General features: G+C 40.4%; 1 protein-coding gene across 5 annotated transcripts in view; it reads right to left on the bottom strand.

The window, feature by feature from the left end:
* ODAD2 (outer dynein arm docking complex subunit 2) overlaps positions 1 to 26,304 on the bottom strand; it is a 92,097-nt gene that overhangs the window by 12,392 nt on the left and 53,401 nt on the right. For all 5 annotated transcript variants that reach the window (XM_053409643.1, XM_053409645.1, XM_053409642.1 and 2 more), the window contains 4 exons: positions 24,680 to 24,922; positions 16,202 to 16,316; positions 9,777 to 9,965; positions 7,918 to 8,139 (listed from right to left, as the gene is read on the bottom strand). In XM_053409643.1, the coding sequence (XP_053265618.1) occupies positions 7,918 to 8,139; positions 9,777 to 9,965; positions 16,202 to 16,316; positions 24,680 to 24,922 (769 nt within the window). The remainder of the gene's footprint in view (positions 1 to 7,917; positions 8,140 to 9,776; positions 9,966 to 16,201; positions 16,317 to 24,679; positions 24,923 to 26,304) is intronic.

The following is a 26,304-nucleotide window of genomic DNA, read 5'->3' as shown; positions in this document are numbered from 1 at the left end:
TTAGGGGGAATGGATTTTGCCAGACTTGTTGCTTTTCTCCTCACTGTGTACATCTGCACAAGTCTCACCCATGGGACTCACTCTCTTCAACCATTGCCATATCCCCCTTTGCTTATCTTTTATCTGCCTTAGATTCTCTTTTCTATATTTATTTCAATTGCTTTATATTGTTAGCAGCCTGAATTTCCCTTTTCCTATATATTAATGTAAGGTAAGCGGAGTTCTTCTTTTCCAAGTCCTAGCTTTCTGCTAGCATTTTATTACCTTGACTACTTTTCCAGTCTGTATTTAAAAGAGATATCTAAAGACTGCATAAAGTTCAGAGTACAGAGCTAAAATATTCAATAACACCACAAAGACTCTTTCTCAATGGGTTTAAATCAAAAACAGAAGTGTAAGCAGATGGATATGTGTTGTTCACTAACATCCTGGCAAGGTGGCCCAACAGATAGCTCCGTTAACCAAAACTTGACATAGTTATATATTAGGGGTATGCAATGACTGCATGATTCAGTATGGACTCCTATTCAGCACTCTAGAAAACAGCCTGGTTTGATCTGAAGTGTTTCAGATGTTGCCAAATTCAGCCTGGGTCAGAATCTGAATCCTGATTTCAAAAACCCAGTTTTGCAGACACTGTTCAAATAGCCAAATCACCCTTAAATTGCTTCCAAGGTCCCCAACTTCAGTTAAAGGCACTTCAAAGAGATGCTGCTTCACTCTGGTTTAGTTCAGGCTTCATTCAAATCTGCTGCAAGCCCCTATTTTATATGATATTTCCTCTCCAACATCACCAGTTAAGCTAAACTTGGGGAAGCTTTATCCAATGTGCCACTCTGAAGAAGTTCGTTCTATGGGAATGTGGAGTGGTGATAATGCAACTGTGGAATGTCTTCCCCAAATACACCCATCCTGCTGGTTCTCTGTTGAGTTTAGAAGGCTTGTTCAGCTTCATTTGCTCTAATAAACGTTCAAAGAATAAACAGGGTTATTTGGTCCCCCACACTCCTTTATACACAGGATCTAGGCAGATCCACTTTCTGACAATAGTTTACTTTTCTGTGGGGTGTGTGTTTACAAAAAGTTATGTTGCTCGTAGCATCTAGGATGCTACAATATTTTCTTTCTATCCTCTGCAATTTACATGCCATGGTGTAATTGTCTTTTTATACCAGTGCACTGCTAAATGTGCATCAAGCATTCTGACCCCTACAGACAGGGTTTCGACAGGTCCGAACAAATGAAGTACTGCATTCGGACATGGAAGACCAAAGTTCAAATCTCGGCTCAGCCTTGGGTTCACTGGGTAGCCCTGACCACGGCAGAATCTCTCAAGCATAAGGAACTTATGGGAAAGGAGTACGACAAGGCTGTATATTGTCTCCCTGCTTATTTAACTTACATGCAGAATTCATCATGCGAAAGGCTGAGCTGGATGAATCCCTAGCCAGAATTAAGATTGCCGGAAGAAATATCAACAACTTCAGATATGCAGATGACACAACATTGATGGCAGAAAGTGAGGAGGAATTAAAGAACCTTTTAATGAGGGTGAAAGAGGAGAGCGCAAAATATGGTTTGAAGCTCAACATCAAAAAAATGAAGATCATGGCCACTGGTTCCATCACCTCCTGGCAAATAGAAGGGGAAGAAATGGAGGCAGTGAGAGATTTTACTTTCTTGGGCTCCATGATCACTGCAGATGGTGACAGCTGCCACGAAATTAAAAGACGCCTGCTTCTTGGGAGAAAAGCAATGACAAACCTAGACAGCATCTTAAAAAGCAGAGACATCACCTTGCCGACAATGGTCCGTATAGTTAAAGCCATGGTTTTCCCAGTAGTGATGTATGGAAGTGAGAGCTGGACCATAAAGAAGGCTGATCGCCAAAGAATTGATTCTTTTGAATTATAGTGCTGGAGGAGACTCTTGAGAGTCCCATGGACTGCAAGAAGATCAAATGTATCCATTCTTAAGGAAATCAGCCCTGAGTGCTCACTGGAAGGACAGATCCTGAAGCTGAGGCTCCAATACTTTGGCCACCTCATGAGAAGAAAAGACTCCCTGGAAAAGACCCTGATGTTGGGAAAGATGGAGGGCACAAGGAGAAGGGGACGACAGAGGACGAGATGGTTGGACAGTGTTCTCGAAGCTACAAACGTGAGTTTGACTAAACTGCGGAAGGCAGTGGAAAACAGGAGTGCCTGGCGTGCTCTGGTCCATGGGGTCACGAAGACTCGGACACGACTAAACGACTAAACAACAACAACAGCAAAGCAGCTTATAGTGTCCCAAAAGAATGCATCCCTCTAAAATGGATAAGCTTAATAAGAGGATAGGAGGAGGTCTACTGTATTAAATCAAAATGATTTTCAAAACCTCTGTACTGGTGCATAAAAGTGCAATTGTCAGAAGCCCAAGAATGTTTACCAATAACTAAGTCTCAGCCCCAGGGGAAATCAGCTTAGTTCATCTGATCTGCAGCTACAGTTCTGCTAGAGCTGGAGCTCTTTCAGACATTTTGTCTCTAAACATTACATTTTCTTAACTGCTTTTCAGTCTCTAAACTTGTACTTGTCTCAATCCAGAAGTTTATTTATATTTCCCTCAATCCAGCAATTGTTGGTTTTTAAGTGTGGGAGATCCAAATAGGAGCTTTCCTGCTCTAAAAAGCAGGAAAGCACATTTCTTTCAATGAAAGAAGAAACATATCCATGTGAAAGGAATGTGACAGTCCGCATGGCCGTGAGCTCCTCACAGGTCCTCAAGCTCAATGTGGGTCTCCATACTGACTGAAATTGAGGGTGTGTACAGGGCAAAAACATGTAAGTAACAAGTCTATTATGAAAATGTTGTGGCTGAAGTTCTGCTGCACGTACAACCTTCTCACCAAGACCACACACAGGAGAACTCATTCTTGTGGCTTGAGGAGAAGCAGAATTTGCACGGCATAAATTCGCGGGCTCTGGTGTTAGTCAAGAAGCAGAACTGTGCACATCGTTGATCGGCTTTCTTATTCACAAAGCCACTGCCCCCTACTTGTCAAAGCTCATTCAAAGTATAAAAAGGGAAGTGGTGGGGAGACCTTCAAAAATCAAGCACCATTTTTTAAATGTAACAATTGTGTACCTTTTGGAATTGGTGCCAGAGTTTTCTCTCCTCACCATCCCTTTTCCCTGTTGTGTCATTTCTTTTGGATTGAGAACCTGTAGGCAATGACTGTTCCCCACCGCACCCCCCAAAAAATCTCTGGACAGTGATTAGAAAATTGTGGGGGCTTTAAAAATTATTATAAAAAATACATATTTATTTATTTATCATGCTCTATCATCACCATCACAGCTGTTGCTGCTGCTGTTGTTTTTCTGTTAATGTGACTGCTGATAATGATGGTAATGATATTGATGATGATGATAATAATAATAATAATAATAATAATAATAATAATAATAATAATACCCCAACAGTTTGCAAATAAAACCCAAAACAGCAGACAGCCCTGAATGGAGGAAGAGGCAAGCAGGAAGATGGAGTCAGGACTCAATCCAGAAGTTTCAATGCCTGACCATTTATCAATGCAAAGCTGCAATTCCATAAGGACTTGCAGGTGAAGCATAATAAGTGGGGTGAAGTAAATGTCAAATTAATATATTCTATACATTTCTGCAGGCCTAAGAGGATCAAAAACATTATTTGATATTTTTGCACACCTGTAGAGTAGATCTGAGTAGAAGCTTTCCAGTTTCCACCCTTAGGGCCCTATCCAGTCCTAAATTGTCCCACCAGCTGCTGGACTTCAGAACTTTTACAAGACTGAAGATTTTTTAAAGGTGCTGCATGACCTAGAGACTACAAATAGATATATAAGCTTCACCACTTGCTTGGAGCCTGCCAAGCAACCAGCCAACAAAGAAAGAACAAAGAATGAAGCGCATTCCTCTCCTCTGGAGCTACAAAGACATGAATGGAGACCTTGCTGTAAAAATGAGACTCCCCTCCTCTACCTGTTTTACTTCCATAAAAATAAATAGGTATAACAGCTGCTGCTTCCATATTAATGCACACAAATAACCAATCCCTGGTATGTTACGCAAAAATACATTGCTATGGCATCACTGAGGTGGCCATTATCTACTGGACTCTGCAAAAATTCTCCCAAGAATTGAAAAGACCCTCAAGTTCTAGAAAAGGGTATCCATACATGCACACAAATGTGGTGACCCCGGAGTGCGAGTTCAATAGTTACAAATTTTATCTAGTTAGTAAAATTAAACTTGCTGTTTTCAGGCAGAAATGTATCGTATTTTCAACGAATGCCAAAAAGGCTAGTCAAGAAGTCTGAAATACCATTTTTATTGTTATTTCTTATGTTCAGCTTCTGTGAATAGTTTCTTTTGCAAGGAAACTATTTTCGCTTCGCTCAATGCCAAAAGTAATAACCTGGCACCCTGCCTCCGTGTGCTAAGCCCAGTATCTGCCAGTTATAAGAAACTCATTTTATTAACTGTACATATAACTTTTTTTAAAATATATATATGATAGTACTATTTACAAACAGTGTTCCCCCAGGAGGTCTTCTTCTAGCTTTTTCAAATTAAAGGGACCCTAGCCAGGATTCAAAGCTATTTCAAGTACAAATCAGGGGTTCTGTCATCCGCCTTCACTAAATGCCACTTATGTAGAACAGGGAACTTTCCAGAGTTGCATGAGAGGCAACACAAGGAGATCCATAGGACGGAAAATCAGTGACCCCTCTGTGCACGCATGAAGAATGCTTTCCACTCATGCAAAGGGCCCTTTGGATCCCAGCCTGACTTTTCAACAAAGTCTCCTAAACTGAAATTTGCCTTAAGACAATTGCAAGAAGCTGCTCAGTGTATTTCTGTGGTTTAGAAACGATGCCAAGTCGGAAGGAAAGGACATTCCCTGCATTCTCTCAAGCAAGATAAATACAGAAGAGAAACCTAGATGAAAGATGGAACTGTTATCTACGGCCTGTGCCAGATTCTTTGGCTTTTTGGCAAATCCTCTTAAAGTTGGAAGACTCGCCGAGAGCAGCAACCTTTTCCATTAAAATGAGCAGTATATATTTGGGTTTAGCCTACCTTGTTTATATATTCCGAACCTTCAAAACTGTCTTATTTAAAAACGTTTTAATGATTCCTTCTGCACAAATTGGCTACAGCTCCATTTATTTGAAATGGCTCATTTATCACCAAAAGGGCTGCAGGGCTCTGCTTCTGTTGAACTGCTCCAATAAACCTACAGCTTGGTGGGACAGGCTTCTTTTTATAAGACTAAAAGATATTCAGAACATGCCAAGATAAGGGTGCCAATTTCCAAATTTGTTGTCCAAAGGTTCCTAAATTAGAAACGTACCAAAGCAGAGACTAAAGAAGGTAATGATAAGCTCATCTCAGGGGTTGTTACCGTCTCTTGCCTGGGATTAGACTGACAATGGGTCTTCGCCGGAGTTGCTGTGGTTGCCGAATACTTGATGATTAGCAGCTGAATGTGTGAACTGACTTCACCACTGAAAGGCAGGATTTCAGAGCTGACACAAGCTAATATGAAAATGGAATTACTGTATTTTTCTGTGTATTTTTCATATTTTTGGGGACTCAAATTTAAGAAAATGGGGGGAGATGGCACAGAGTTGTTGAGCTTTTCTTGGGGGGGGGGATTGCCAAATATCGCTCACCCGCACGCGCATCACAAAATCCGCTTCTCGTCTGTCCCCTCACCAGCAGAAGCTGCCAATTGCCGCAGCATCAGCCAATCAATAACATGCCCAATAGCCACTGACAGCCTCGGCAGCAACCAATCAAACGTCCACCCTATGCACTATCCATATATGAGACAACCCCCACTTTTTAGCATAATTTTTAAAGAAAAAAACCTAATCTTATACACGGAAAAGTACAGTATATCTGTGATGGCCCATTCACACATGCAAACCATCAAGTGATGAACATGCCAGGGTGAAGCAACCATCTATCACAACCTTTGCAGGGTATCCCAACCTTTTCAAAAAAGTGAAGTGAAGGTATCTAGGTTGTACTTGTCTGCCTCTGCTTGTGATGGCAAAAAAGATCAGGTATTTTATGAGGAGACTGAAATCTGGGGAGGACAACAAATTTACTGAAAACTGGAAAGAAAAGTATGCAGAATATCCTGGAGATAGTTTTCAATAGGATCAGGAATATCAATGTTGGTGATACTACCTCCATTTCAAACATATATATTTAGGTGCAGTTTCCTAGTTTCTAAGTTTTGTTAAACACAGCTTTCTTGATCCACCATTGAATTTTTGAAACGAGGACTTCAGAGCAAAAAGCTTTGGCAATAAATCAGCTCAAAGCAATAATATTTTTACAGAGTTTAAATTTTTCTGAACAATAAAAGTCCCAAAATAATTATTTGTGAAGTGTGTTTGAACTGCATATACGTTTCTTACGTTCCCAGAATAATAATTTGTAATTAAGTACTATAATGACTCCATAGATTGTAAATGAAAACGAGCATTTTAAAGATGGAAAACGCAAATTTTATGCGAGCTTTAAAAGTAAATTGGGCAATTAAAATAAATTAGTCATTTTTTTGGCCGTTACCTATTTAGTCAAACATCTATTTGTTACTACAAAGACTTACCAATACATGTATTATTTAATTTTTTTTACTTTTCTTACCTGAAGAAAGATAAAGATGCTTACAGCCCAGTCCTAACCATGTCTATGCAGACATATGTCCTATTAAATTCAATGGGTTTTACTCCCCCAAAAAAGTGAAGTTAGGATTGCAACCTTACTCATCACCCCCACCCAAGAAAAAATGTTGGGTGGCTATGAGATTTGGTTTTAAACTTTTCAGATAAGAAAAGGTTACATTTCTCATTTGTCCAATGGCATCTAGAGCTATTCAGACACTCAAGAGGGGCAGAAAAAAATATCCCTGCGGATGAAAACTATAGTTAAAGAAAACTTAGAATGGGAATAGATAATATGAGGGATGCAGGGCACACCCACCTCTTTTTCTTGTCTCTTGCCCGTAACACAGAGAGGGGGGGGGAAGCATGTGACAAGATGTTACTGTGCTCCACATTTCCCCACCCTCTTAAGCAGCAGCAGCCAAATACTTGAGGATCCCGGCCCCTATGGTTGTAATTTGTGGGTAATCATTTAATGTTATCATGATTCTAATTCTTAAGCTGTATTTTAATCAATTGTTTTTTAATGTATTTGATATTTGATGTTAGCCGCCCTGAGCCCAGTCTTGGCCGGGGAAGGCGGGGTATAAATAAAAATTTACTTACTTGAAATTGAAATACTTTATTGTCACTTGTACAACTTGTATACAGTGAGATTACACGAGCACCCCCCACTCAGCTCTCTTAGTCTTAGTTCCCCTTGTTTACTGACGCACACCCACCAAACCCGAAAGTCAGTTGCCCTGTTGTTATCTTTTCATTCAGCAGCCTAACAGCCCATGGATAGAAGCTGTTCTTTACCCTGTTGGTGCGACTAATCATGTTTCTATATCTTCTGCCTGAGGGCAGGAGATCAAGAAAGTGCCAGCCAGGGTGTGAATCATCCCTGAGAATTTTCCTCACTCTCCTGAGGCAACGTTCTTCCCCTATTTCACCCAGCGGATTCATGGGACAGCCCATAATATCTTGTGCTGTATTCACCACCCTCTGTAGGCACTTCCTATCAGATGATGTCAAACCAGCGTACCACACCGTGATGCAGTATGAAAGGACACTTTCTATTGTTGACCGGTAGAAGGAGATCATCAAATGATCTTACAATGATGTGTGAAGCAAGGATGGAGAAACCCATAGCAGGGTGCCATTAGGTCATGAGGCTTATTGTTCTTCATGTTATGGGGGGGGGAGGAAGAGATTCCCCCACCACTTACCTTTACCACCCCGTTTTCATGCATTGTGATGCAGTTGTTGGGATCCTCTGATAGCTGATAGAGGGCTTGTGCAGTAGCTCGATGAACTTCTGGGTCACTTGATTTCAGGTAACGTACTAAAGGGGCAACGGCTTTGGTGTCCCCAAAGGCGACCCTGTTACTTCCCCACATGCAGCAGCGAGAAATGGCCTCCGCTAAATGACGTCTTAGTTTGTCATTGTTCTAAGAAGGGAGGAAAAATAGGTCCGTTATTTAGTTAGCCTGGAAATGTATTCCTAGACTTTTAAATCAATGTTACCGTCATATGACAGCATTAGGAACGAATAAAAATGCAATGGATATTTCCATCCCTTTAAGCTAGGCCCCATTAGATGTTGTCACAGCGACATGGGAGCTACTTCGTATGATGAAATCTGATGTGGCGGAGGAATGGGAGTGGGGGGAGCGGACCACCCACAGCATCATTGGGGAGGGAGGTACCATCACAGCCGCCCCCCCAGACACGTGCCACGCACCCCACCGCGCTGGGTGGCACGTCCCCGCGGGTGGTGTGCCACGCCCCCAGGACACATGCCACACCCCCTGGGACGTGTGCCAGCCACGCCCCCGCCTACTCTCTGCCCCCGGTGCCAGAGCATGCAACTTCGCCACCGGGCGGTAGCTATCTGCACAGTGGAACCAGATTAGGCAGGGCCAATCATGGGAACTTCTGCTTCCAGGAAAATACTGTTTACATGAAATACAAGCCATGCTCCCTTGCAAAGCCATATGGCCGCTCTGTTGAGGTGTCTATTTTCTTATCTTAAAGCAATAGCTTCCTTAAACTGACTTGTAACATGGTAAATAGTGGATCTGTTATGTTAATATGCACTCTTTCAGTTTCAAATCAGTATCAATACACACACATGTGCAGGCTGGTGTGTACACTATGGGCTACTTATACATAATCTACAAACCATGAATTAGCGTAGGCATAGCCAACTTGGCGGAGATCACCATATTGGCTACCCCTTGTTAAGGGCTTAATAGACAAGCCCCAGCAAATCCAAGCAAAGCATCAGACTCAGTCACACCCTTTCTCCTTCTCCCACACAGTCGGGACTTTAGTCAAGTTTACTTCTAGTTTCAAATCATATATGCTTTATACTACATGTAAACCAGGAATTCTTGTATAAATTCGAGAATGGTTAGTTGCTCAACAAGCCAACTTCATAGGTTATGAAGCTGGCTTCACTACCCATAGTTTGTTTTAATCCTGGTTCACAAAAAATGCTAAACCAATAATTTTTTTTGAAAATGGAAGTAAACTTGGCAAAAGTCCTCCTCTTGGTTTTGCAGGAGGATGAGAGTGAAAGGGGCAGTGTGTGAGCCAAATGCTTAGCTAAGGCTCACTGAGGCTTATCCACATAGTGCTAAACTGTGGTTAAGTGTTCTGTGCACATGAGCCTTATAAACGGATTTTTAAACCATGTATTAAAGTGAGTAAACAAGGAAGTATCATTTTAAAAAAATAAAAGGAAGGCTAGGTAAATACATCATTTCAAGAACAAAATGCAGCACATAAAGTAATTGCATTTCTCTGCCTAGTCTCTAGGTCATCCTATGTTTCTTTGTAGTTTAAAGACGTAAGGTCCTGGTCTTCTCAGCTGCTTCACAGAAAAGCCCATACCAAAGGCTTTAATTCTGGCCCTCTCAAAGTTTTCACTTTTAACAGAATCTCCTGGTTTTCTTTGTTTCCCTTTTCTTCCATTCTGTGATAAAGTGAGTACTTTCAGCAGCCACACTTAGGATGCCATCATGCAGCGGGTTTCAGTAAGCTAGCAATTGTTAAAACATATTACAAAAAATGCATTACTTACTGTATTTGCTAGTTTGGACAACAAAGGGACAACACCATGATCTGTTATAACAGCTAAATTCTCTTGATCTTTTGCTATGTTGGTTATAGCAGCACACACACTTGCCAGAACTTCTTTATTCTCTGATTTTAATAAGTTGACTATCAGCTCTAAGCCACCAACAAAGGAACGAACCATTTCACCAGCATCCTGAGTGAAAAACAAAATAAAACAATTTACTTAATTGGCTAAATCTCCATTTAATGTAAACAATGGTTCTATGAAAACGCAAGTTGCTTTTGCTCTTGTTTTTCCATTTTAGAGCTAATTTCACTGCCCGTTCTTTCTCTCAGTTTCCAAATGTGATTGTCCATTATGGGTTGGATCCAGGCTTAGTCATGCTGAGAGTAGACAACGGAAATTAAAGCTAGGATTTAAAGCTAAATCACGTTGATTTCAATGGACCTGTTGTTACCATGATTAAGGACTTAATCCAAGCACAGCCTGCAGTGGTCCAAACCTGATGGTTGGTTGAATATCAAATGTGTTCCTATGCACCTTTCACTATACAAATCCAAACCACAATTAATCAATATGAGCTGCGTTGTAAAGTAACGTGAATCCTGAGATGTTGTCTGTGTTGTGTCAGGAATTATGTGAATATTGAGCAGCCTACTTGAGACATGCCCTCCTACAGAGAAATGTAAAATGTGAATGTACTAGAGGAGAATAAATATATTTAGCATCTATTCTTATCCCATGATCATGGCAGCAATTTCTCTAGTCACTGTAACCTCATGAATAACTGCAGAGTATATTTGTGGAGAGGTCCCTCAGTTACATATTACATTTCTTCATTTCTCAGAACTATTCTCATAATAATCCTAAATCAGGTTTCTCCCCGCACCCCTTCACAGTCTAGGCTGGGGAAAAGACCCCTCATTACAGATGTGTACAAGAGCAACAGTGAAGAAGAAACAAACTTTCCCAAGGTCACATCAAAAGTCAGTTTTTGAGTGAGTCCCAGAGATACTAGAGCCCTATCCACTGGAATCTTTGGGGTGCTGTGGACCATGTGATTTGCAGGACCAGATCATCATCGCTTGTTGATTTTAATATCAACATTCCTTGACATATATATTGGTCTGCCAAAATACTGAAGTTTGAGACCTCTTTCAGTTCTCGGAACGAGACTCTCTTCTGAGTTTGAAGTACTGTAAACTAAATGCTGCTTTGAAAAGGCACCGTGTTTATAAATATTCTACCCTCATAGATAAAAGCTTCCCAATAAAAAAACAACACAGTAGTATTTTCCTTTTAGAATATCTTAGAAAGCTTAAGATGTCAAAGCCAATTTATCAACTCTGGCTACTTTTGCCCAAAAATGTGATGGTGTGGTTGAGCAAATAAACTTGAGTTACCAAGAGTCCTCTGTGGACTCCATTTCCTTCTGGAGACCTGTCCCTGTCCCGTTCCATGGTTTGCCATTTTGCAGCACACCCAACTTTACCGGAGGGCAGGAAGGAGGAGAAGGTTCAGTTTGCCTCTTTTGCATTTCATAAAGTATCATTATATGAGAAAGGAAAACTAACGGCATAACGTAAGAGATAAACACATGAGGCAAGCGTCTTGGCAAATAACTATATAAGGATGGCCAACTTTGATTACTGTGGGGAGCGGGGCACACAGTTCTACAGACAGGAGTCTGGTGGGCCAGAAGTGTTTTCTGCCATATTAGGTGACTCCTTCATGAGTGGTCCAGCTCCATAATGAAGTTTAGTGGCTATCTGTAAAGATCCTCTTGCCATAAAGATGCCTCAGATTGCTATTCTCCTTGCCAACTCAATGCACCTTCCAAACTTATCAAATCGGTACTGCTATCTCATTCAGCCAAATTAACCTGAGGTTTTGCAACATGAAGAAGGAAAGCATGCCTTCTTGGCTTTGCTGGCTATGGGAACACACTGAAACACCCTAAACGGCTTTGCAAAGGTAACTGGATAATCCATGGGTAGGCAAACTAAGGCCCGGGGGCTGGATCTGGCCCAATCGCCTTCTAAATCTGGTCCGCGGATGGTCCGGGAATCAGTGTGTTTTTACATGAGTAGTGTTATGTATTGAAGTTCTCACCCTGGCCACCAGGAGTATTGTGTATGTAGTTTTCACTCAGGTCCACGTCAGTTATTTTAGGCGGGAAACCCTGGGTTGTTGTTGCTACAATGTTGACAGCTGGCTGCCTATAAAAGCAGGCCGGCTGAGCTGTTTGCTGTTCAGTTCTGTGACAGCTTACAAATAAAGAGCTGCTTTGGAGAAATCGCTGTGTCGTCTGCTATGTCCACCCACTATTCAACAAGTAGAATGTTGAATGCTTTTATTTAAAATGCATCTCTGGGTTACTTGTGGGGCCTAGGAATTTGTTCACCCCCCCAAAAAAAATATAGCCCCCCCAAGGTCTGAGGGACAGTGGACCGGCCCCCTGCTGAAAAAGTTTGCTGACCCCTGGGCTAATCCCATGCTGCAGACTACTGGGGAACTGAGCAGGGTGTCACTCAGAGACGCACACTAGGGAAAACAGGCACTCCTGATTGGCTGGCACTCTGGCAAAACTGCCCCCTCCCCGGCAAGGCCAATGGCATCATTCATGCTATATAGAGATGCTGCATGGTTAAATGCCTTCAAGTAATATGGAGAAGGTAGCACATTGTCTGTCTCCTATGTGTGCTCAGAGCACAGTACAGAACTTCTCTTCCCATTCCTATTTTATTCACAGTTCTATGTGCTGAAATATGAATGGACTGGGAGAAACATAGCAGTAAACAAGCATAGCCTCAGAAACAATTGTTTTTCATTCTTTTGTAAGAAAAATACTCAACATTAAGGGGGAAATCACACTAACTTTCTCACTGAAATACGGAAAATAATAATGGTAATATGAAGAAAAGTTTTTGCATGTAGAAGTTGAGGTCGGCTCAAGAGACCGTTACCCACAATTAAAAGTGTCTAAATCATTTTTTGATCCTATCTGTCTTTGTTTAGGATCAACAGAGCAACCATGCTTGAAACAAGGAAAACTTTGTAATTTCTGAATGTTTCTTATGTTTACATTATTCAGCATAGGGAATAAAGGAGTATCTTGACTACAAAATGACTTTCCAATATCAACAGAGCTCAGAACACTTTTCACTGCAATTCTTCATAATTATTTGCTTTGATTGGCTAATGCACTTCCACTCTGTCACAGCAATTACTTCTACCGTTATGGTTTGTAGCTATTGAATTAACCAGCTAATTAATCTAAATCTACTTCTGTTATGGTGATTCTGTTGCCTGCTTGGCCGCTCTTCTCTCTCTCTCTCTTTAATAAAACATATTAAAATAAATGTTTCAATTTTATATATATACCCTACCACTACAAAATAACATTAGTCACCACCAAGCAAAGTAACATTGCTTGCCATAATACACAGAAATGCTCTGCTGGGCTAACACAACCCTCCCTCCCTCTATGCACCAATATAAGCAGCTCAGGTATATCAGGACTTAACTGCTTCTAATGAGGAAGGGAGGGAAGATTTTCACATACAGGGTACAGGTCACATACTTTTGTGACCTGTACCATAGCATAAAACTAAATCATCTGCCTTAGCTTTAGTATTCAGAAATTTTCAACTCCATCCTGCAACATCCTTGCTTTCTGTTTAATCCTGCAGCCCTGTACATTCAAGGTTTTGGGGATTATCCATTCGATAGTGTCCTACAAAATCGTAAATATAGCCTACCAGAGTCAACACATTCTCCCATAAGGATCAAAAGCATTTTGACTACCTAGTGTAAGAGGAAGGAATAGAATGTCTCAGCTTGCTCTTCACTGACTCCAGTGGTTTAACACCTCTGATCTGCTGCATTGTTTAGAATTTGGATGAAAACCAGAATTTATAGGCTATTCTTGTTTTCAAAGAATCATGTTTTGTTTCAATCCCAGTTAAATTATGAAGTGTAAAGAAGAGCTTCGTTTTCCCCCTTTCGTTATCAGTACATCTAAATCCAGCATTTCATAGTCTGAGAGCCTATTTTGCAATTGACAATCACAGCTTTTTGCATCTATAGTTCAATACTACCACCCTTTTTACTGAACTATATGTTTGGTATGAATTTTTAAAATATTGCTCTTGCTTGGGGATGATACACTTGTCTCTTGGAGGAGAGGTAATGGCATATTTGGGCATTGGGTGGTTATCGCTTCTCCTGGTATGAGAGAAGCTTAATGCAAAGTTTTGAGTTGCTGGCATATAATGCTAGCTAGGTTATACAAATTGAATAACATCTCTGATCCAAAATGTGGGAAGGGCTGTAGGCAAGTCTTGATATGCTGCAATTTACGATAGTATATGTAATGTAATCCAATGTTGTTGGAAGTTTGCTATCAAAGCAATTTAGTAACATCGTGGAATTAAGATCAATATGGTATTAATCTCTAGCTTTAATATATGTTTTAAGAAACCCCCATTTTAGCAGCGTAAACTTTGGCTGCCTTGTTTACCATGGCTAAAATTTTGATAGGCAATGGAAGGATTCCAAAGTTTCAGAAAGCAGTGGCTTTTAAAATAACGGGGGCTCTTACAGGAGCTAGGAGATGGTATTTCAAAAAGATGACAACTTAACAGAAGAAGTATCCTTTTGGGTAGGTTAAAAGAGATGCTCTCTGCAAGTCTTAATTGCAATTATCAGTACAATCTTTTGCAGAAGTTTGTCCTATTAAGAGCATTGGAACTTAGTTCCAGGCGACTATGCTGCCTATATGGATGTTGTTGTTGTTATTTGTTGAATTTATATACTGGTCATCTTCCAAAGATCGCAGGGAGGTTTACAACATAAAAGCACAAAATCCATAACATAATAATGTTCCATTTGCTCATGCAAAGATATCCATAAAAGTTTCTTGCTGCGACTGGTTTTAAGTCATTTAAAAAATAAATATATATTTTAACAGCAATGGATACATATGAAAAAGGATGGCTTTATAGGTCTTCATAGCCAGGTATGTATACCAGGGGCCACATTCACCACTGGCAAGTTCTCCAAGAGTCATACACCAGTGGACCCACTGCCTCTTTTGCATACACACGTGCCCCGCGCAATCACACTGGCAGATTACATCATAATACACTACATGCACAAAAAGAAAGATGGGGGCTGGATGACCTCTTGAAATGGCTTGATGGGCCTGATTTGGCCCATGGGCCACAAGTGATGTGTATCAAAGGCTTTTCATACATGTGTGGCAGATTAATGACCAACAACTATGTAGCTTTTTATAGCCTGTATCTCATTGATCAAACTGTAGTCTCTGCCAATGGCTTATGATGCAAACAAAACCAGGCAGAGGGCTATCTTGGTAGGGGCACCCGCCCTGTGGAACGCCATCCCATCAGATGTCAAGGAAATAGACAACTAACTGACTTTTAGAAGACATCTGAAGGCAGCCCTGTTTAGAGAAAGTTTTTAATGTTTGATATTCTATTATTCTGTTGGGAACCACCCAGAGTGGCTGAGAAAACCCAGCCAGATTGGCGGGGTATAAATAAATTATTATTATTATTATTATTATTATTATTATTATTATTATTATTAATGCTTTACCTATTCAAGTACTGTTGAGTTTGGTGTTTAGTAGTATTTTAATAATAATAATTTTATTATTTATACCCAGCCCATCTCCCCTCCCAGCAGAATAGTAAAACCACAATAAAACATCAAACATTAAAAACTTCCCTAAACAGGGCTGCCTCCAGATGTTTCCTAAATGCTATACAATTACTCCTCTCCTTAGCATCCGTTGGGAGGGCATGCCACAGGGTGGGTGCCACTACCGAGAAAGCCTGTTTCTGGTTTTGGTATTGCTGTAACTGATGAACAAATATATTAACTTGTTTAATTTGTGGAACAACTGTCTGTTATTTACTTATTTAGGAAACTCTCTTTGATCTTAGTTTCAGCCGCTGATGGTGTGTGTGTGTATACACATAAACTTTCCAGGTCTTGTTCTTTTCTGGGCTTGTTTGTAGAAGTTGAACGGAATCCGTTCCGGAAGTCTGTTCAACTTCCAAAACATTCAGAAACCAAAGCGCGGCTTCTGATTAGCTGCAGGAAGGTCCTGTAGCCAATCAGAAGCCACAGAAGCCCTGTCAGACATTCGGGTTCCAAAGAACGTTCGCAAACCGGAACACTCACTTCCGGGTTTGTGGCGTTTGGGAGCCAAAGTGTTCAATTCACAAGGCGTTCAGGATCCAATTGTACCCTGCTAGATCCCCTGTAAAATGCATAGGGAAAGATCATTGCTTTCCCTTATTTGAGGGAACTGCCAGTGGCTTTGTACAATCAGCAGCCATCCCACCAATGCCTACTAACAATCAACTTAGTAAAATACTTAGAAAATATTTTCTCACCTTTGCATTTTCAATGCAAGGACAAATAGCCCAGGCTGCACTCGCCTGAACATCTGGATGAGGGTTTTTCAGTAAAGACCATAACAAACGAACACCATCCAAACGATCAATTATCCTAGTAAAGAGAGGCATTGAAAATATCAACTGAAATAATACTTAATATTCTATTTATTAGATGGTTATTGTGCAAGACCCATGTGTCACTTTTATCATTGAAACATGCCAACATCGTTTATAAAGCGTATCTGTAGAAATGTGGTTTTGAACGAGATATACTTTCTCATTGAATCCTCTACATTCCCCCGCCCCACCCCTAGCACTTTACCTTAAAATTCTTTTCTAAAAAGTATAAAATAAAATAAACGGCATTATATAGCTAGGACCCTTGTAAACTTTAAAAATGAGCCACGTGACTTTTTTAACAAGCTGCATGCAAAGTCGAACCAAAATTCAAACATACTAGTTTCTTTCATATAGCAACAAATACTTTCCAAAACAAATATTTATGCCAAAAAACTATGTACTTAACTCTATATTGAGTCTATGTTTAATTTATTTACCTTGCTGTATGACATATTTTAAATTTCTATGTTGCTAACCTAACATTTGGAATTAAAATGGGTCACACCACAGTGCACCCTTTGTTGGGCATGAATAACGTGCAACTTGTTTCCTATGTGCTCCCTACCGACGAGACTAACACTGAATACCGTGTTATAATTGCTTAAACATACTGTAATCAAAGTATCTTCATGTCTAGCTGAAAAATGAATTATCATCAGAGTCATCTTTAAACCATCTGTCTTATGTTTATATATCAATCAGTCTAGGGGATCATAACTTCATATTAAAGTCCACCGAGTACTTTAAAACGAAGAGGAAGACCAAACAAAACTTAATATCCTTTACAAACATGGCTTTGTTCAGGAAGATATGTAAAACTCAAAGCAGATGAAGTGAAGATAAAGACAATCAGGCATACTTTGATTTATAACCTCAAATGTTTAATTCTACACAGTTTGTCCACATCTTTAATTGTGAATACATTATTTTGGAAATAAAATAAAATACAGATTTTTACCCATGTAAAAAAATCAAGCAAGAACATCTAATTTCTGTTCATTATGTAAAATGAGTTTGCCAGGAATGAAAAGTAAGTAGAAAATCAGGCCAGTACGTAATCATACAATTATTTTGATTCAGACAGAATGATTTAGGACACGAACTCTCTGTCTAAAGTAAGTACAGCTTTATTTAAATTGATGCAACCTGGTTATATAATTTTGCTTCCAGCATCCAGGTATTTTGGAGAGGAGCAAGGACAATGTGAAATGTTAAAACAAGGCAGGCCAATTTACATGGCCAGTACAAAGAACAGCAACTTCAAAAAACACAGAGGAAATCCAAGTTTAGACCACAAAGCGGTGATAAAATGACAATACAGTACACACAAGAACATATAAAAGGGTTATGCTAATCCTTCTCTGCAGAGGCGGTTTTAGGGTACCACAACCAGTGCAGTTGCACCACAACAATGCTGTAGAACAGATCGCGAGAGGAGTGCTAAATTTCAGCATTATACAGGGCACTACTGAAATTTGAGAGCCCAAAGTCCACCATTGTCCTCTGACATGTTTAGCAAGGGGTGGATTTCTCCTCCTCATATGACTGTGGAATGGAGATTCCTACGCAGAGGGAAAACACCAGGGCACAAATGTTTGGGGCATCAGGTTGGGAGGAGGCTCCAGCCACTATAATAGGTGCTGCCACCCCTCTTCACCTGTCAGTCTGTCTTCTCAGAACTGCCTGCTTCTTGGCCTATACCAGGTACACTTGCCTTCGCGTTGCCAGTTGGCAGTTTCTACTAGTTGGCTAGATTTCCATCACCTGCTCTTCTAATGTGCTGTTTTCTGCCTGTTGAAGATCTGATATTTATAAAGCTGTGGCCCATTAACCCCAAAGCATGTGTCTTCATTCATGTGTCAAACAGGAAATGTGGCTTCCATACTGAGTTTTCCATATTGAGTTTTCTGTTTTGAGGCTCCCAGTCTGAGTTTTCGGTTTTCAAACATTTCACAACTCGAACGGTCTTCCAGAACAGATTACGTTCAAAAACTGAGGTTCCATTGTATATCTAGGTAACTTTAAAATCAAACTTACCTCTATTGATTTTAGAACTATAATCAGAGTATTGAAGGAAACCAGTATTTTATCATCATCTGTAGAACACTTAAAAACAGTGCCTCTTACTGCTTCTCATATCAATCCCCAAGAGGCTGGCCATTAGAAATCACAGATTAACAGTTAGAAAACTTTAGCTTGACAAACCATAATAGTAAAAGGATCAAGACCACCCAATGAATCCATGCTTTACTATGGAGTCAAGAGCATTACCTTTTGAAACACCATCTGGGGCACTCTGCTTGCCTTCAAAATACCAGTTAACACCATTGCTATGGCTGCTGTAACATTATACTGCCTTGAACTTGTCTTCCTTTCTGCACACATTTTCTGCCTCCATCATCTGAACTCGTCTATCTATACTTGGTTGGCCTTGATAGCTCCAGACCCCCATGCACTACACTGTTTGATCCTGCAACAAAGGTATCACACATTGTCACGCTAACTCATAGCAGTACAAGCATCAGGGGACAAAGCATTCCCTTGCAATGGTGCTGAAAGGTGAGCCGGGTTCGTGTCTCCGCTCCTCCACATGCAGCTGCTGGGTGACCTTGGGCTAGTCACACTTCTTTGAAGTCTCTCAGCCCCACTCACCTCACAGAGTGTTTGTTGTGGGAGAGGAAGGGAAAAGAAGATTCTTAGCCGCTTTGAGACTCCTTGGGGTAGTGATAAAGCGGGATATCAAATCCAAACTACTCTTCTTCTTCTTCTGTGCTCTCGTGTCTCCAGGGCTAAGTCAATTAGCCGTAAAATGAAAAAAGAAGCTTTATAAAAGTAAATGCACAAAACCAAAACACACTCCTAGGAAGAGCTTCCAACTTGGAACTGGTTCTGTGGCCTTAACATGAATGAGATATTGGAGAGCTTTTTTGATTCTTCATTGTTTCTTTAGTTTGCTTGACGGAAAGGAGAAGCCAATCCAAGGAGATACAAGATAATTCTGGGGATTAGCATTCTGTCATCATTTGCAGAGCTCATGCGTGCACCTCTGCCTCTCATTCTCGCTTTGTTTATTTTTAAATTTTTATTCAGTTTAACAAAAATCACATATATTTGCAAAGCAAATTAACAAAAAAAAAGGATAAATTGAAAGCGTAACATTCATAATTTGGTATGTCTTACATAATTTCAAATAAGTATTTTGGATCATGTGAAAAATATGCTTTGTTATGCCACCATTCAGTAATCATTGCTCAATTATGTCCACGTCTCTTTTGCTTCAGATCTCTGCAAACTCTGAAAGGTTTCTTTTGCTGGTATTGGGGGGGGGGCATTGAGAGAAGGAAGAAAGCTTCTTTCCAGAGAGCTGCTGAATTCTGGAACTGCTCTTCAACCTTGGAAGAATGCCAGTTTTACTTCTCCTGCTATAGTCAACATAGGAAAAGAGAGATGGGAGGAATTGTTTTGAGGTAGAATGCTTCTTGCCTTCATTTTTGGCAGGAACAAGTTTTGACCAATACAGACTGAGAGGCTCTCTCCACAGCTTCTGGTGAAATTGCTTCAGCCTAGACATCTTCTCTCCAGTGGCAGGAGGCTTCCACTTCTATGGCATCCGGAGAACTGTCTGTTAAGAAGGCTGTAATTAAATGAACTCGCTTGAGTCTGTGATTCACAGGGGATAGTAGGAAAGGGCAACCAACTCACTGGGTCCACATGAAGGTGGGTCTCATGAAAGCTTCTCTCACTAGGCTCTGAGAAGCCTTAGGGGTGGCTGGGTGTGGGCAGCCAAACTTATGAGCAAGAATTTGCTTCCTGCTGATCAGCTTGACTGGCTGTTGTTACTATAGTTGATAACTTGGACTACTTAGCAAGACTCTTGGGAAACATAGGAAGAGTTTGCATCGCATGTCCAAGCTGCTACTTCTGTGGGGCTGTTGGTTTGAGTCTCCAAGATGGAGACATATATCATGTCCACCTGGTTAGGCAGGAGTTAACATCTTGAACAAACAAATATTTGATGTAATATATTTAATAGGGATGGGGTGCTTTTTATGGGGGGGGGAGTTTCTCTACCTGCCTGCCTGCTTCCTGGAATCCTGTTCAAGCTGTTTGTCTGCTTCTGATCTATTTGTCTATCTGAATCATCTGACCTCCTTACCTGCCATTTGTACTTCTTAAGAGCTGGATCTATTCCGATCACAATTCTCCTCAGGAGTCTTCCGGCACCACATGTTTACCTAGAGGTCCTGGGGACATTATTCCATTTGATTTTGCCTTCTGCTGTGTTTTGCAGACTAGCTGTGGCTGAGGCTCATCCAAACGCCCCTGACAGGATATGATTCAACACAGCACGTCTAATGGTTTCTTAAAATACTGCTGTACATAAGCCAATCTTGGCTACACAGCAGAATTGATTGCTTGTGTAATTTATATTGGAACATATTGGCTAGACCTTGATTATTGTTTGGGCAGTTGCTTGTTTAACCAAAAAGCCATTTGAAGATCTCCTGAATTGCCAGGGTTAAATCAGTTTTACTGCCAAGAGAGCAGTTCTAAATGAAGTCTCTCTTTCTACATGTTAACAATCTTATTCTACAGCAAGCCATTTCTGTGCTCTAATAATTTGATATTGAATATTTCCAGGATAAACAAGCCTCAGACTTACTCAAAGACACATGCACACACCCTCAACATCTGTTTCTTATATCTATCATTCTTTTTTGTTACGCCATTCTATGCCAGGGCTCTTGAGAAGTCTGACTGCATCTCCTGCCAACTGAGACCACATACACAAATGTAAACAGTGTTATACTGACTATATATATATATATATATATATATATATATATATATATATATGGTATATAGTGCTCCTTGGTAAGATTACAGGTTCCAAGTCTTACAAAGCACAATCTCATCTTTTTGAAAACCACAATGCAACTCTTTTAAACATAAAACAAAACAAAAAAATGGTTACAAACGGCTTTGATAAATAGTATGGTAAATCAGGGGCTCAAGCTGGTTAGAAAAGGTCTTTCATTTTAGTGCATAAGATTCAAAATCCTAACACCAATAGTTAGGTTTGATGTTGAATAAAAGGCAATACAAAACCTAACAAAAAATGTAAATGGACGATAGAATTAAAGACGACTGTACAGGATCACTAACATCACCAACACAACTACAGTTGGAAACAATTTTCCAAGAACAGATTCAAATTAATCTACAAAAAACTATTTATGACAGAACTAGTTTCATTGCCCTGTGGATGGCCTATATATCATGATTTAGTAAAATCGGAGTGATCTGTGTGACACACTTTACCTTTGCTGTTTGCCCTGAAACTTTGGGCATCAGAGGACACAGGCTGTTACTATACTGAAAACACATGATTGAGTCAACTGACACAAGAGAAAATTTACTCCACTCCAGTTTGCTGCATTCCAAAAACTGGGTAAAGCCTTACAGAATGCTGCAGACTGCCTGTTCACTGGGCCTGTTTTATCTTCCTTATCTTGTCTGCTCTGCTTTTTCTTATTAATTCCCCTTTTCCACTTGTGTGTTATTGGGGAGGGAATATACAGCAAGGTTTGGAGGCACAACCATTTAATTTGAAGTTTGAAATGTGAAACATGACTTTATTGCCCTTAGTTTTATAGTTACCAGTAAGACATCTGAAGATAACGAGATAAACATTAGTGCTCATGTTAACACCTTTTGAAAATCCTTAACGTTTTCTAATGCATCATGGTTAATACTGGGGCTGAGCAGCTTTTCTTCCTGTTTACGTTAAAAATGGGACACCTTTTAAGGCACTGAAAAAAGGGATAGAATCAGAAGAAATTCATTTTCTCGATCATAAATCAAATCTTCTAATACATAGCACCTGCATTTTATTGAAAAGAGCAAATTCTGGCTCAGGACTGCAAGCTAATACAGTGAATGCTTCCTGCAGTGAAAAGAAGAGAGATCAGAACCATAATTCAGTTAGAGGAAAATGGCCCAAGTTTTATTTTTGCCTAAACTATCAGTAGATTTCCTCTCTCTTAAACAGGTCGAGCTTTGAAAGACCACAATTTTAGGCATCAATTTAGGTTGATTTGGTTTCTTTTGTTGACTGCATTTCAGCATGAAGCTTCTCCGTACTGGTCAGAAGAGCAATAGGCTCTGAGCAGCAGAGCAGTCCTGGGGTTTTGCTTCTGCCGATTGGTTGTTTGGATTTATTTGCTGATTTATGGCATTGCCTCTATTAGGTTAATTAAAAAAATAATCATCTACGATCATCTACAATTCTTTGTGAGACACGATGTGCAAGTGATTCAATCTATGCACCCCTTTCTACCACTTGACTAGCCCTGTTCATGTACATATGGCATGTTTACACTTCTGCACTATCTTGCCACTGGGTGACAGCCAAAGCATGGAAACAAATACCCCTTTCAGGCAATCAGAATCACTGCACCGCTCCATGAATATCAAGTGATTTAGGCAAAACAGAACAGGAGGAGCAGAAGATAGCTATCTCCTTGCAACCTTGTTGATATATAAGCAGAGAACTGTGACTTTCCTCATATAGAGTCAAAGCAAAGGCCGACCTGAACATTTTACTGGAACATTTCTCATGAAATTTTAATGCTGGAGCCTCAAACTGTACAAGCTTTACATTATGCAAGTCAAATATCAACAGTTCTCTTTATAAAATACCAGCCCTCTTCAGTTCACGATCACAGTGTGCAATGCAGGGGGGTGGGGGAAGAAAAATTAGTTTGGTATTTGTTTAGTTTCCATGTACAGCTACTGAAATATTCAGTTTAAATAGCACTTCAGGAAAGCACTCTTAGAGCTCCAAGTATGCAAATTATTTTTTCAAGCCTAGATGTGCAGAAAAGTTGGCAAACATGCTTCACCCAAAAGCACCTCTAAACATAAATTTATAGTCCAGTTTTAGGTGGCTAGGATTCAGATATTACCTGGGCAGAGGCCACAGCTTGGTGGTAGAGCATAGGGCCTGGAGGCAGTAAATTCTGGCATCTTCAGGTGAAATGGACTGCTGCTTACTGAAGAAGACTGTACTACACTAAATGGACCAGTGGTCTGAGTCACTATAAGGTAGCTTTGTAGGCTTATTGGGCTTCAATTTTCCAAACCTTGGAAGGTACTGATATTTATCTTAATATTAGATACTATTATTCTTTAGTTCTCCTGCATATCTTTGTACAATGTGGGTGTATGTATATATAAAATACTATTAGAATGCAAGTGAATTCTTCTGATTTACAAAGTGGACTATCGAAGCTCAGAAAAAATTACTTTCCCAATAAAAGAGTCTCTCTCTACATAATCTGGCTTCCATGTTACATTACTGCATGTTTGGACACAGGGGCCAAAGACCCAAAGATTCATCAAATGTGGGTCACAGCTCTGAACAGCTGTTGTCTCCTTTCTTCCACTGGGAGTTTACAAAGCAGTTTGTAATATGACATCTAGGAGTTCCATTTAAACATTTTTTTTATCACACTGGGTTAAGCTAAAGAAGTTGTTTGGAAATGGGCCAAATATTACAAATACTATATTACATATTCTATGCTTGTAGTATTTGTAAGTATATTTCATGTCCATCACTGACTTCACAAAAAAAAGAATCTATATTGTTGAACAACTGGAGCCTCATTCACAGCCAATTATTTTATTTCTGTAATAAATATGATAAACCAGGATATTCCATTGCATAGATGCCAGCTCTATAGGGCTGAGACATCTTCAGCCCCCCTAAGTCTGCTGAGATGGGGCTGAGCCCCTCCAATCTTGAGGGGGCAGAAGAGGCTGAGTCCTTCTTTGCCCGCCCATCTCCCTCCTCCCTTTTTGTCTGCTGTGCTCAGCCGCCTTGGGAGATGCTGCATAGCGTCTGTGACAGTCGCATGATGTTGTGATGCACGTGACATATCACACAAACACACACATGCCCCCTGCCCAATGTTGGACACAACTCGGTGCCTCTGTTCCAATGTATGCATAACATTTTGTTTATAAAAAAAAAAATGAGGAACTTTTTCTTGTTTGGTGCCTTCATTATACATCTTTAGGCTCCAGGCAAAAACGATCCTCTTCAACCAGGCCTTTGGATGATTAATATTCTACAGTCTTTTAGATGTGTTTGTGGATGAGGGGAGTTATTGCTTCATTTTGTTTTTGTTTTAACCATTTGTTTTTGTGCTTTTATTTTGTGCTTTCGTGTTCTTATCTTGGGAACCGCCCTGAGATCTTCAGATGAATGGTGGTATATAAATTTAATGAACAGCAACAACAACAACCACTACAACTACCACCACCACCACTACTACTACTACTACTACTTACATCATATTTTCAGGTTCTGTTGCACAGGATCCCACTGCTTTGTTGACATTTACGAGGAGAGCCTGATTGGTTCCAGTGAGTAAAGCGACAAGGGACGGGATTCCACCACATCTGCGGATAATGCTCCGATTTGCTTGTTCTTGGCAACATTCACCTAGCGCTCCAACAACATTCACAAGGACTTCTTCTGGCTGATCTGTTAGTAGGCCAACCAAAGTTTCTATAGCTTTGTATTCCCGGAATCTAAAACAAAATAAAGTAAAATATCAGAGTTAACTTCACCAGGACAATATTATCCTGAAATCCTTCCGAAATCACAAATTGGACACAATATTTCAGGAACTCTTTAAAAAGCATTGGCGTTACATTGTGCATGTATTAGGCTTTAAGGGCATATCTGCACTACACGTTTAAAGTACCGTATTGGTCTGAATATAAGCCGCACCTTTAAAAATCGGGGGGGGGGGAGAGAAAAAAGACAATACCCGAATATAAGCCGCTCCCTTAAAATTCCACAGGAACTAACACCTGTTCTGCTTTACCGTATGTCTGTTTCACCAGCGGGATCATAAAAGCCTATTTTTATAAGGTCATGAATTTAAGCCGCACTTTAACTTTTCACAGTCGGAATTTGGGGGGAAAAGTGAGGCTTATATTCAGGCCAATACGGTAATTCGAAATCAGTTTAGCTGTAATTGTTAACTTCAAAACCACAGGGAACTGTTGAGTTTGATGAAGGTGTTGAAAACTCCAGTAGAAATTCCTTAGCCTTTTTTACAGTTCTCACAATCCTTTAAATAGTTCTTAAAGAGATTTGAAGCTGAATTATATATAATACAGATATAGCAGAAGGTTCTCCCATCTCCGGAGGAGGTACATGGGATAGGGTATGTTGTATGGTGGCACTACAAATATGGAAACCTCTCTCTCTCTCGAACTGGCAACTGTCATTTTGGCCAGTATTAGTAGTGCGCTGCTGCAATTAAGGACCTGTGGGTACAGGGCAATATACAAATTTAATAAATAGTAATGAGTGGCTGGGTGGTTCCATGGGTGGCTTCTTTAGGATGACAGTTCTGAAAATGGGTTGGCTTTTTTTTTTTACTTGCTCTTGTACCCTGCCATGGGACCAAAAGAGGATGTTAAAAATATCCTTAAATAAAATACAAAAATCACTGTCACGATTCTTTAAAATACATGTCTATATTCATGAGAGCTAGCAGCACCTCTTAACATAATAGGATAGCTCCTCTGCTGCTCTGGGCAGCCAGGCAAGGCATGCAGGCTCCCCTGGGCACCTTGGTGGAGGCATTTGGTCACTGAAAGAACCCTCCCTAGTTGGCTGGTGGTGAGTGGGGCATGCAGAGGGGTTCGGAGGGAAGACAGGCAGAGAGAGTGGGCAAGAGTGGCAGGGGGAGGATAAAGGAAGGGATGGAGGAAGGAGACAGAAGGAAAAGCAGCAAGCAGAAAGGCAGGCAGGCAGGCAGGCAGACCAACGGAAGCGGAGGCGGGGCAGTGGAGCAGAGCAGAGGAAGTCACTGGCAGAGCATGAAAGGCAACGAAAAGCAATCTTTTTGAGTTTCTTGTCTATGGTCTCTCCCAGCTTTGGAGGTGCTGATACACCT

Source organism: Podarcis raffonei, chromosome 12, assembly GCF_027172205.1.
Source record: "Podarcis raffonei isolate rPodRaf1 chromosome 12, rPodRaf1.pri, whole genome shotgun sequence".
Classification (NCBI taxonomy): Eukaryota; Metazoa; Chordata; class Lepidosauria; order Squamata; family Lacertidae; genus Podarcis; species Podarcis raffonei.
Note: the sequence above shows the minus strand (reverse complement) of the source record. Positions and strands in the feature narration are given on the sequence as shown.